Raw genomic sequence first — 12,774 nt, forward strand, 5'->3', positions numbered from 1 at the left:
TTGTTGCTAAGAGATTAGCTCTTTGGTGGTTAATGCTCCGGAAATTCATGGAGATATCAAATAAAAAGAGACAGTCCGAAAAACAGGGATATGTCACCATAATACCTCAATATGAGAAGGAAATTACTGTCATTAAGGCTGGGCTTTGGTTGCTTGTCTGACTTCCATCTTGTCTGTCTAGTAGCATTTGAGCGGTGCTGTCGGATAGTATTGTGAAACCTCTACCCTACTGATTCCAAGATGGCACCAGATTCTCAGGCTTGAAGCCTTGGCACCTCAGAAGGGATAGTGCTCTTTACAGCTCTGGCTCGTTTGAAACAAGACCCAGATGTCTAAAAAGCATGATTTTCAGCTGACCTGTTTAAAGAGAAACTGAATATGTGGAAGTAGCCTGCTAGTTTAACCTTCCTAGTACGTTCACATGGCCTGTTTGTGGTCTCCCCCAATTTAAATACGCTGACATTCCGCCATGGAGGTGACTGATCTACACAGATACCCCACTGCTGGTATGTCCCTGCTTTTCAGCCTCATGGCTGGGGTTCAAACCATACAGAAGCCAAGATGCTGAACAAAGCCCTTTGAGCTGGCCAAAGAATGCATATAACAGGGTGGACTCGGTGAAAACAAATACTGCACGATTACTTTGAACACGATCGGGTTACAAAAATTACACTGAGCTATGCGAACATCGTACCAGCATATCAGACAGTTTTCCAGATTAGACATTTTGGATTCCATTTCCAACCTACTTCCCCTTCATTATGACCCAGCCATTTGGGAGCCGGCAGGTCTACCATTTGTACAGTATTAACAGTGGCGGTATCTTAACAGATCTGACAAAGTATTCCCTCTCCTTTGAGGGGGGGGGGGGGGGGGGGGGGGGGTACAGGTTCCTGTACAACTCAAGCATTTCCTCAAACAATAAGCCTTTCTATCCTGTGGACTGTAACTACGGTCCACTGTACATGTAATTCTAACGATGCACTGATGCCTTAACAGGGCCACAGGAACCACTCATGTGAAGTATTTTAATGCCAGTATTACCTTGTTCTGAATAGTATCCGTCCAGAAGACTCTATTGAGGAGGTAGTGGAAGTCCACCCCGACAGGGACTCCTCTGTTCTGGGAATGGACCAGGGTGCGAGAGCTGTGTCCATGGATGTCACCAATCAGCAGGTCTTGGCCATTGGAGAACACCAGCGAGGCTACGCTAGCTACAGACAGTAGGCAAGGCAATCCGTAAGACAACATGCTCAAACATTTCATCATCTCGTATAAACACCTGTCATATGCTGTTTAAGCAGTTGTTTTTTGACTGTATATACTGTATCATCTTTCATTCATTTACTCAGCAGTGGAAAACAGAAAAGAAATAAAAATGCATTTTAGTCTGTCAGTTTTGAAGCCATACTATTGGGTTGATTCAAATCTTATAATTTGAATACCTTTAGTAAGATTTTTCATTTGATGTCATTTTTCGAAACCCAAATGGTCAAAATAATTTGATCTGTATTATTAACACAGCAAATCCCTCCTTGCTGCTGGCCTCAAAGTCAGAGGGGTCCACAGACACAAACGACTGGCAGAAATAACTCAGTGTGCAACAATGCACCAGAAAGCAGAGCAGGCGGACAGAGGCTGGCAGACGGGAGGCTGGGTTGAGGGGCTGAGGGCCTCTAGCCAGCAGGAATGACTTTGATATGTTGAAGTATATTGAAGCTCAACACTGGCCACTCACTTGAGGTGTTAGCTTTGCAGTATCGGTGCTGCTCCAGGAAATAGCCCTCTCGACAGCTGCAGCGGTGGGTTCCCATCCGGTCTTCACAGAGCTGGTCGCAGACGCCCCACATCTGACAGTCGTCAAAGTCTTCACAATGAAATAAGAAAAAAATTGAATAATTCAAAGCACACATCCAATATTCTACCTCTAGTAGCCTGCGATTCCAGTTCTTTCAATGTACTGTTACGGAGTGAATTTACCAGTATTTACCAATACAAGAGCGGCTGTTATTGTTGTTGACAGTGTACCCAGAAGGACATGAGCAGGTTCCTCCCTCAGGAGACGCATGACAGCGATGCTCACAGCTCAGAGAAGCACACCTCCAGATACCTGACCATCACAGACAGACACACATGACTCCCAATGTCACTTCTCAAAATGACGTATGTGCGTGAGCGCATGCACTTTAAACTGGTTGTAATTGTTACTGACTGCAATTGCGTCCAGCAGTGGTGTTGGCCTCATCCTCTCCATCTGGACATTGGGCTGTCCCATCACACAGTTGGTCCATTGGGATACACAGGCCTGAGGATGGACAGGGCCATTCTCCAGGATAGCACTCGCGTGATACAGAGTCTGCAGAGAGAACAAAGTCATCTTCATTGGCTTGCTTTGAGAAAACAGCAACCATGTGTGAGGTATGCATTGAAGACAGCAGCCTTATTGGAGGATTCTGCAGCCCATTCTCCAAAAACACTCTTCGTGTGAGGAGGAAAAATATATATATATATTTTTTTTTTACCTTTATTTAACCAGGTAAGACCCATTGAGGTTAAAAACCTATTTTGCGAGGGCGTAGTGACAAGAAGGCAAAACAGGGAAACAGCAGCGTGCAAAAATAGAAAGTAAAAAATACTAAATACACACAAAAGCGTCACAAGTTACAGACACGATTCAAGATTAGAAACAACTGCGGCGATCGCAAACAGTGTTGTCGATCAGAGTCTTAAAAACAGGCAAGGACACTAACTCCCGTAACTTTAATATCTTTTGAAGAACTCTAAAGCTCTTTTGGAGGGGTGAGCGATCAAAGAGGGATTTGACTACCACACTTTAAGGAGCACAGAGCCTAGCCCATACCAACCACAGAGACCAGAGGTGAATCAGGTTTCGACAAAGCAGTGTTTCTCACTCCTTCAAGTGTGCTTCTACTGAACCCGCTTACTGTTTCTTTGTCAGGGTTTTGGGTCCAATATTAGAAATGTGTCAAGAAGAAGGGGAGCTGTCACTCTGTAGCATCCATACCACAGCCTTTCTCATCTGCATTGTCTTCACAGTCGTCTTCCCCATCACAAAGCCAGACCTGGTGAACACAGCGACCGCTGGGGCACGTGAAGTAGCTCCCTCTGCAAGCCGGATAGGCTACATGGAGGGAGGGCGAGAGAAGAGAGAGAGAGAGAGAGAGAGAGAGAGAGAGAGAGAAAGAGAGAGAGAGAGAGAGAGAGAGAGAGAGAGAGAGAGAGAGAGAGAGAGAGAGAGAGAGAAGCACATCGAAAAGGTCAGATTAAGTCCAAGTTAGGGGGAGAAACTATCTGGGTGAGGAGTTAAGATTAGAGATGTAGACTATGGGTTGACAGATAGCAGTAGTGGTGCGAGGAGGGTAGAGGTACGCACTGCAGCTCTGTTCATCACTCCTGTCTCCACAGTCGTCGTCATGGTCACAGACATAGCGTTGAGGGACACACTCTCCGTTTCCGCATTGGAACAGGCCACTACTGCAGTGCTGTGCTGAATAAAACAGACACAAAACCCCTTCAGTGACTGTCTGTATGTGTCCGTTTTTCATCTTACCCCTGCTGCACTGACCGGACGAGGGCATGGTTAAATATGTGGTCATGCGTCACAGCGGTCATACAATTTTGTCAGCCTGGGATTGTCAAGCAGATAACTGTTGGTCTCACGGTAATTGACCGTTAATTAACATAAACACATTTAGCATCTCCTGGCTTTCACACACTGATGCAGACCTTTGGAACATCTACATTTTTTTTTTAAAGTCGAATAAATCCACGTAATATAGCCTACACCATAACAATAAATCCATTATTTATTTTAGACAGGTCTATGTAGTCTATTTCAGAAGAACAGAATAGCATTGTCTGAGTTGTCCTCATGTTAGGTCCTGATCTGGCTATGCCATATGGCTGTGGGCAACACTAGTTAATTTAGCAGACAAGATTTGCTTAGAATTCCGTGGCATTATTTTATATTGTTTTATCGTATGAAGAACACAAATGAACAAAGCTGAATAAAATCTAAAGGATATTTTCTCCAAATGATTTGAGTGAGCGTGCGCATGCGGCTATTCTGTGTTGAGAGGTTAACAAAGAAACAGGTACTCCTATATGCTTAATTTACAGTTATTTATGTAACTTTAGTTGTTAGACAAATGTTGGGCTATATGTTTTGTACATTCTAAGGCTACGTGATGCGACTCCAATGATCATTTGAAAGAAGTTGCATGAAAGGCATGAGCTCTGCTTTGTTTTTTTGCTCAGGCTGTACAAACTCCAATAGTCTCTCATTAACAATTTGACAAGCACTTGATAATGCCTCAAATTTCCCAGGTGCATCCCCTTTGTGCGGCCGTAATGCCCCCTAAAAAAATCCATGTCTTTTGTGGCCAGTGGCCGTTGTGTCCTTGGGCTGAATATAATAATTATAATTCCCTTCTCCCGGCTGTGTGCCGAAGCACCTCCCATTCACATTGCTCTCAGTCACTTGATTGGTCCTTTTCACAGGCTACAAGTGAAGACAGACACATCGGGGACGCAACTGCTCGAGTCCTTATCTAATTCCCGAGGCGCATATTGAAGATATTGGAAGAACTGTCCACATTTACTTTTCGTTAGCCAACAAGATGAGTAAGTCTAACAAACAGCAAAAGCACTAGCCTATGTCAATCTTCTATCCCTCATAGTACAAAAGTTGACCTATTTTATTCTGTGTGAGAAATACATATTCTAAACATAGTCTGGGACAGTTGTGGGATGCGATAGATCCCAAATTAATACAAACCACTAGCATCAAAAAAACTGTTTTAAGCAATGAGCCTAATGCAACAGATGAGAATGTTTAACTTAAAATGTTGATAAACTATTAGGCTGTTTCTTCACATTATAAGCGCAGTAATGTGCACACGGCAGCAGGCTATAAGCGCAAATGTTCCATTAGCAGGAAAACACCATTATCAAAAGTGACCACAAATGTGATTATTCATGTAATGCTTTTATTATAAAGGTGCATTTTTATGGTGAAAATGATCTTCCCCAAACTTGAAACTCACACGCTAAGAAGTTATTTGGCCACTTTAGTTGTGATACAAACCTTATCAAAACATATAGGCCTATGAGCTAGGCTACATGAGGTGTGCGACTATGATTTGAAAAGTCACACAAAAAAAAGCATGCGCTGTTTGCCTTAAGCTGGGCATCATTCACAAGTGATAAGCTAATATTGTCACCCATCACACTATTTTTTATTTAATCTTGTCTTTACATATACAAAATAATATATGTGTGAAATTTGTTTTTAGTTATAATTCTCCATTATCATGCACCTGTCTCGAAATAGAGGCAGCGGAACAAAATACATGTAATCTATGCACTTAAATAGAGAATGAAGAACCCTTTTCCCGTGGTTCATTTTCATGCCAGCCAGGTAGGCTATACTCCTGTTTTAAAGAGAAGCAATGTGCTAAACATTAGGAAAGTTGAGAAATAAATATAGTAAGCCTAGCCTATTGAAAGCTGATGGGATCCTCCTCTTTTAATAGAGGCCATCACTCTGTTTTCTCACGCAATTGCATAGCCTATAGAAATGTTGCGCAACATGAGCTCAAGGGCTCTAATGAAGTGTTTGATTAGATTTTCGAATACATTTGCATTGATGTGATTAGAGGGACAATAGAGTGCGGAGTACCAGGCAGTTAGCAAGCTTGGTAGGCTACTAATGACCATCAGCAGCATCAGAGCTCGGAGAATCATAATTACCGTGACTAAACGGTCACGTGGAATTTGACTGCCGTCACGACTCGTGACCGGCAATGTGGCGGTAATACGGTCCCCGTAACAGCCCTAGTCACGGCCAGAAGTGAACACTTACTGCAGTTCGTCTCGTCTGACCCGTCACGGCAGTCCATGACCTGATCACAGTGCTGGGTCCGGTTATAACAGGCACTGTTGGCACACCTCATCTCTGTACACTCACGGTAGTCTGAGAGGGAAATAAACATGACAAATCATACCAGACTGACATAGAACAAACCCATCTGTGGAATATTCAAAGAACATCAGGCATAAGCATCAAATCATTTCCTCAAAGAGGTGAATAATGCTTTCCCTTTCAAATGTCAAATGTCTCTACTCGTCTTAAACATTTCTCAAACATGAAATTTCTCAAATGTCAGTAGTCTTAACGAATTCCTATATACAGTTCTCAAGTACTCAAGTGCTAACACAACTATGCAATTAGCCAAATGTAACAGTCTGCTGCTAGCAGATCATTAACTTAGCTGCTGCGTTGGCAGCTCTAACCCCCTTTTAATCTCATTAACAGTAGAAAATATACCCTTAAATGCTCCCCCATGAAGTCACGTTGGCAATTCACCTCTGAAATATAAAGCTTTGTACGTAATTATGGCAAACAGGCTCGGCCTGTAAAAAATGCTAAAAGCTAATGGGAGGATAAAACACTTACAGTAAGTTTTCTATTAGTGCCACAAACAGCCTTGGCTTTTTTTCTGCCATTGTGAGATGACCAAAGTGTGCAGTGCTGTGAGTCTAACATTTCGGCACAATAATGGAATAGCAGCTGAACTTCAGCTTGACTAATCCCCAAGGAATCTGCAATCAACCTCTGACAACAAGAAGCATATTGTGGCCATTCTGTCAGTCAGCAAGCCTCTTAATCTTACAAATTGATTAAAATGCCACAGGAGCCTGAAGGAAGAAGGTAAGTAAGCCACACTGGGGAACTTACGGCAGTCTCTCTCGTCAGCCCCGTCGGAGCAGTCGGGCAGCCGGTCACACCTGTACTCCCCTGGGATGCAGGCCCCATTGGTGCAGCTGAACTGCCCACTGGAGCACGTCCTACCAGCTGCAGAGAGATTGAGGAGCAACTTAACCACAAGTGTAGCATTTCTCTAACCCCTTAATTGCCTTTGTCATTGATTTTTGGGTTAACATTTGTGGCACCTGTCACACTGGTGAAAATTCTAAATGAAATAGGTTGTACACTGTATGGTCTACACAGTACTTGTGTATTGATTTCCTCTATTGTAGAAAGTGCGAGAACTTACGACAGTGGTGTCTCTCATCTGAGCCGTCCTCACAGTCCTCTTCGTCGTCACAAACCCAGACATCTGGGACACACTCCCCGTCACTCAAGCACTGGAAATGACTCTCATCGCATGTTACAAGGGCTGAGGACACACACAGCACATCCAATATTAGTCTCCACACTCTCAGCAACAACACTCAATACGTAGGTGAAGGTCTAAGTAAGACAACGCCAGTTGATTCTTACACAATATGCTTATACAAAGCAACGCTTTTGCTGCTCTTTAACAGGGAAACGTGAGTAAATGGGACAAATCCTGTTAAAGTGTAAAGGGAGAGGGTCAGTGTGCAGCCCAGTCCACTGTAAGAGGATAAGTTACTCACGGCAGTCAGCTTCATCAGAATCGTCTACACAGTCTAACGTTCCATCACAATGCCAGTGCTGTGGGATGCATCGGCCTGTCCCACACCGGAACTGTCCCGTCTCACAACCTTCATACAGGAGACACAATATTACTAAAGTTAATTTTGAAAGTTATCTTCATTCCATATTTTAGACCAATTCTCAAATCCTATTTTGTAATACCTTCCGTCCCCAGGTGCATAATTCTTCATGATCTTGATCATGTGTATTTCTAAACTAGGTCAGAAATAAGAAATCATTTCCTGTCAAATTTTCCCTCTCTTCTATAGTTAGCCCAATAAATAGTAGGAACTCTTTGTGTCTCTTATCAAAACATCTAAACAGTGTTGGGTGCATTTGGGAATGTCTCTTATTGATGAAGCATGGTGTTAACAGCATCGACAGGGACTGGAGATGAGCGTGCCAGCCATCCTCAAAACAGTTACACAACCCTCGGCACACTCATCCCAAGCTTCCTTTTGATGTTCTCACTGAGTGGCATCTGAGGAGATAAGGTACCCCCACTCTACCTTCCCTGACGTTTTCCAGGAGATATCAACTGAAGCAGCATAGTTCAGTGGCAGAGCGCTCCGTCAGACCCGTCCGAATTGGAATGTACAATTCTCATTGTCTCTCTCTGACAACCTGATTTATGGTGCATGCTGTTCCTTGTCGGAAATGTAATTGGGATAAATAGTGGTACCAGGTGGTACCCCAACCCTTAAGCCCAAATTCTTTGCTGGGGGAGATGCAAGGTGGTGGTTGGTGGTGCATGTCTGTGGTTGGTGGTCTACAGTGTCTTATCGACTACCTTGAATCACAGTCCCTGCTCGGTCAAATATGTGCCGAAGTGAAGTGTTTGACATTGCGTCAACACCTCAGTTGCAAAACAAACTGAAGACATTGTTCGAGAAACAAATAACACTGAGAAATACAACCAGTAATACAAATACCCCTCTGTTTTATTTCCAATCTATAAATCAAACACTGCCATCCGACCAATCAAATTACACACAAAACACAAACATATATATTTTTAAACAACATTACATTTCCAAACATTGGCGGTAAGATTTTTGGATACTGATTCATGACCGGTTTTCACATAACAAAAACGTGTCAATGGGCGATATCCATCGATCATATGTTATGCATGTATTGTGACTCCTAGAAGCAAATATGCAAGAAATCAGCTATTTCCATTGCATCAGCTAGCTGTGCCATCACCAGTCAGCATGTGCATTGGGTTTCTACTAGCACAACCTTTCACGTGGTGCTTCTCTCCCACTCCAGCTATCAACAGACGACTTCAAATTCCAATGGCATAGGAGCATGTTCCATGATAAGGACATGCAAAACAAGAAGACAGTGGTCCATTGCAAACAAAAAGAAACCGACGTGCTAGACAATTTTGTACGAGAAAAAGGATTTTCAATCCGGCCACACCCATCTAGGCCTAACGCTAAACATGAGCTTTCATGAGATAAGGCACTGAACTAAGCATTGGTATGATGTCATCCTTTGATCTTGTGCTGATAAATTGAAATCTCTTGGGAAACTACTGCCTTTTCCGCCTTCTTCTCATTTAAAATGAAAATAAACTGATACGGCGTCGGTTGCACAGGTTCTACTGACATTTATCCTTTAGCAGGACGTAGAGACACCAGGAGCTATTCAAGGACAAGATGGAATTGTTGGACACTGACATTAAGAGTCTGCCTACTTAATTAAAGAACAAGTCTGACAAAGCATTTACTAGAGGTCGACCGATTCATCTGAATGGCCGATTAATTAGGGCCGATTTCAAGTTTTCATAACAATCGGAAATCGATATTTTTTTTACACATTTATTTAATCTTTATTTAACTAGGCAAGTCAGTTAAGAAAACATTCTTATTTTCAATGACGGCCTAGGAACGTTGGGTTAACTGCCTCGTTCAGGGGCAGAATGACAGATTTTCACCTTGTTAGCTCGGGGGATTCAATCTTGCAACCTTACAGTTAACTAGTCCAACGCTCTAACCACCTGATTACATTGCACTCCACGAGGAGCCTGCCTGTTACGCGAATGCAATAGAAGCCAAGGTAAGTTGCTAGCTAGCATTAAACTTATCTTATAAAAAACAATCAATCAATCATAATCACTATTTAACTATACATGGTTGATGATATTACTAGTTTATCTAGCGTGTCCTGCGTTGCATATAATCGATGCGGTGCGTATCGTTGCTCCAATGTGTACCTAACCATAAACATCAATGCCTTTCTTAAAATCAATACACAGAAGTATATATTTTTAAACCTGCATATTTAGTTAAAAGAAATCCAGGTTAGCAGGCAATATTAACCAGGTGAAAACTTCTCTTGCGTTCATTGCACGCAGAGTCAGTGTATATGCAACAGTTTGGGCAGCCTAATTTGCCAGAATTTTATGTAATTATGACATAACATGGAAGGTTGTGCAACGTAACAGGAATATTTAGACTTATGGATGCCACCCGTTAGATAAAATACGGAACGGTTCCGTATTTCACTGAAAGAATAAACGTCTTGTTTTCGAGACAATAGTTTCCGGATTCGACCATATTAATGACCTAATGACCATATTTCTGTGTGTTATTATGTTATAACTAAGTCTGTGATTTGATAGAGCAGTCTGACTGAGCGGTGGTAGGCACCAGCAGGCTCGTAAGCATCCATTCAAACAGCCCTTTCGTGTGTTTTGCCAGTTTTGCTCTGCAAGGGCCACGGCTTTTGTGGAGCGATGGGTAACGCTGCTTCGAGGGTGGCTGCTGTCGATGTGTTCCTGATTCGAGCCCAGGTAGGAGCGAGGAGAGGGACGGAAGCTATACTGTTACACTGAAGTGCCCATAAGAACATCCAATAGTCAAAGGTATATGAAATACAAATGGTATAGAGAGAAATAGTCCTATAATTCCTATAATAACTACAACCTAAAACTTCCTACCTGGGAATATTGAAGACTCATGTTAAAAGGAACCACCAGCTTTCATATGTTCTCATGTTCTGAGCAAGGAACTTAAACGTTAGCTTTCTTACATGGCACATATTGCACTTTTACTTTCTTCATCAACACTTTGTTTTTGCATTATTTAAACCAAATTGAACATGTTTCATTATTTATTTGAGGCTAAATTGATTTTATTGATGTATTATATTAAGTTAAAATAAGTGTTTATTCAGTATTGTTGTAATTGTCATTATTACAAATAAATGGTAAAAATCGGCCGATTAATCGGTATTGGCTTTCTTTGGTCCTCCAATAATCGGTATCGCAATCGGCGTTGAAAAATCATAATCGGTCAACCTCTAGCATTTACCGCCGACAGGTGAAAAAAGAGCACTTCCAATATGACCAGTACTGGACCAAACGCCAAAAGCCAAGGGAAATGTTCCTTCCTCATCAAACAAACATACAACGTAACGAATTGACTTGGAAAACCTCAGCCCATTCAGTTGACAAATGTTGCGCGAGCAGGCACTTTATTAAAGGCGAGCCAGAAGTTGATAATCTCTTTCATGTAATGTGCTCTTCAAAGATGACTCACTTCCACTTCAGTTGTGGGGTCACGACTGTGCTAAAAGCCTTGTGAGGGGCATCTCATATCATGAGGTCTGGTCTCAGATTAATTAGCCGACACCACCAAACTGCTTTTAAACTACGCCAGCCAAAGGGGCTTCATATTTAACTAATTCAGCAGCCAATGGAGAAGCAAGCTTTTTCCCTGCTCAGTTTACTAATGATAAAATTGCTTCCCCATTAGCTCAAAGAGTGCCTTTGTTGGGAGGAAATGATCCGGGAGGTTTCAGCATCATCTGTAACATGCAGGTAAGACAAACGGTGCATACAGTATCGGAGCGGCACAGTGACACCACTGAAAGACATTTGGGTTTATCTCTGTACCCCTGAACAGACATTGTGGTCTAATGCTCAATGCCATTATGATCATTATAAGATCAACTCTGAATATGTCATATTTGACAATGTATGGTAGATATCAGACAAATAAAACCATGTTCACTCCTTGCTTGACCCACAAGTAGGATTGCATATCAATGTCCACCGGCTTATCAACATAACAAACCAACATATTTTTCAAAAGAGCAAAATATTAAAAGTGTCTTTAAGCATCAATGGACTTCAAGTTCAGAGGAAGGACACTCCTGAGGCCTCCTAGCAACAATGGACTTCAAGTTCAGAGGAAGGACACTCCTGAGGCCTCCTAGCATCAATGGACTTCAAGTTCAGAGGAAGTACACTCCTGAGGCCTCCTAGCATCAATGGACTTCAAGTTCAGAGGAAGGACACTCCTGAGGCCTCCTAGCAACAATGGCGATGTTCATAATCCCTGTTCATAATCCCTGTCTGCTATGCATTAGGTTAACAGCTTTCAACAACCTTTGCCAAAGGGAAACCAATCTTCTGAGACATTCAAATGAAGCCAGTGTTTCCTGACAGTATCAGTTCTGGGAAAGGTGACTGGCAGACTAAAGTGGACTTTTAAATGAATGTGAGCTGCTCTTACATTCAGCCATCGTTTTTTTTAAAGTCATTTGACTAACTATTCCTTCAGGAATAAATTGGTAAATAGTTGTTGTATTATAAAGCCAAAATATAATAACAATGATCAAAATAGGGGCAATTTGACTATGTCAGTCAATTACTTTTAAAATAAAGTTAAGAGAAAAGTGGCCAAAATGATGCAAATAAGCTCTTAAGAATGTGGTGTCTAAGGATTGGTACTTTTTCGTTAGTGTCTTTGTTTAGCCTGTTTTGTTTAGTTTGGTGTTTTCTTTTTGTCCCTCTCTTTGACCACGTCTTTTGTAATTAGCCATCTTAAACCCACAGCAGGCGAGAACCCCACACTATCCACAGAGAAAGATAAGGGCGCCCTACTACTGCCAAACAAAGAGGAGCAGCAGAGGAATTTTCATTAGAATGAAGCCTGCCAATGCCTCAGACCCCACTGTGAAATCACAATGGCACAATGGAAGAGCCAGCAGGGCTTCAACCTCATAACTGGAAGTGTCACCACGCCAAATGGACTATGGAGAGGGATAGCAGAATGCAGAATACAGTATAGCTTCCTACAAAAAAACACAAGTTTAACTGAACCCTTCCCAAAAACATCTCTTTCCAATCATGTGGGGGGGGGGCCCTGAGAGAGTTGTAGCCTCTTTCATCAAAACTGCCTTGTTTTTGTGCGTCCCCTCGCACTCTCTGAATGTGTGTCTAGAAAACGGCTGGCAGCGCGGAGCGCTGGATCCGTCCATGCTGTTAGAGCGAAGTG

The 12,774-nt window shown here is 42.4% G+C and overlaps 1 protein-coding gene across 5 annotated transcripts in view; it reads right to left on the reverse strand.

The window, feature by feature from the left end:
- Positions 1 to 12,774, reverse strand: part of lrp2a (low density lipoprotein receptor-related protein 2a) — a 73,438-nt gene that overhangs the window by 57,258 nt on the left and 3,406 nt on the right. For all 5 annotated transcript variants that reach the window (XM_031806040.1, XM_031806038.1, XM_031806039.1 and 2 more), the window contains exons 2-11: positions 7,444 to 7,551; positions 7,080 to 7,202; positions 6,761 to 6,877; positions 5,885 to 5,995; positions 3,395 to 3,508; positions 3,026 to 3,142; positions 2,213 to 2,356; positions 1,991 to 2,110; positions 1,739 to 1,867; positions 1,045 to 1,214 (exon numbers count right to left, since the gene is read on the reverse strand). In XM_031806040.1, coding sequence (XP_031661900.1) covers positions 1,045 to 1,214; positions 1,739 to 1,867; positions 1,991 to 2,110; positions 2,213 to 2,356; positions 3,026 to 3,142; positions 3,395 to 3,508; positions 5,885 to 5,995; positions 6,761 to 6,877; positions 7,080 to 7,202; positions 7,444 to 7,551 — 1,253 coding nt within the window. The remainder of the gene's footprint in view (positions 1 to 1,044; positions 1,215 to 1,738; positions 1,868 to 1,990; positions 2,111 to 2,212; positions 2,357 to 3,025; positions 3,143 to 3,394; positions 3,509 to 5,884; positions 5,996 to 6,760; positions 6,878 to 7,079; positions 7,203 to 7,443; positions 7,552 to 12,774) is intronic.

This window comes from Oncorhynchus kisutch, linkage group LG26 (genome assembly GCF_002021735.2).
Source record: "Oncorhynchus kisutch isolate 150728-3 linkage group LG26, Okis_V2, whole genome shotgun sequence".
NCBI classification, from domain to species: domain Eukaryota; kingdom Metazoa; phylum Chordata; class Actinopteri; order Salmoniformes; family Salmonidae; genus Oncorhynchus; species Oncorhynchus kisutch.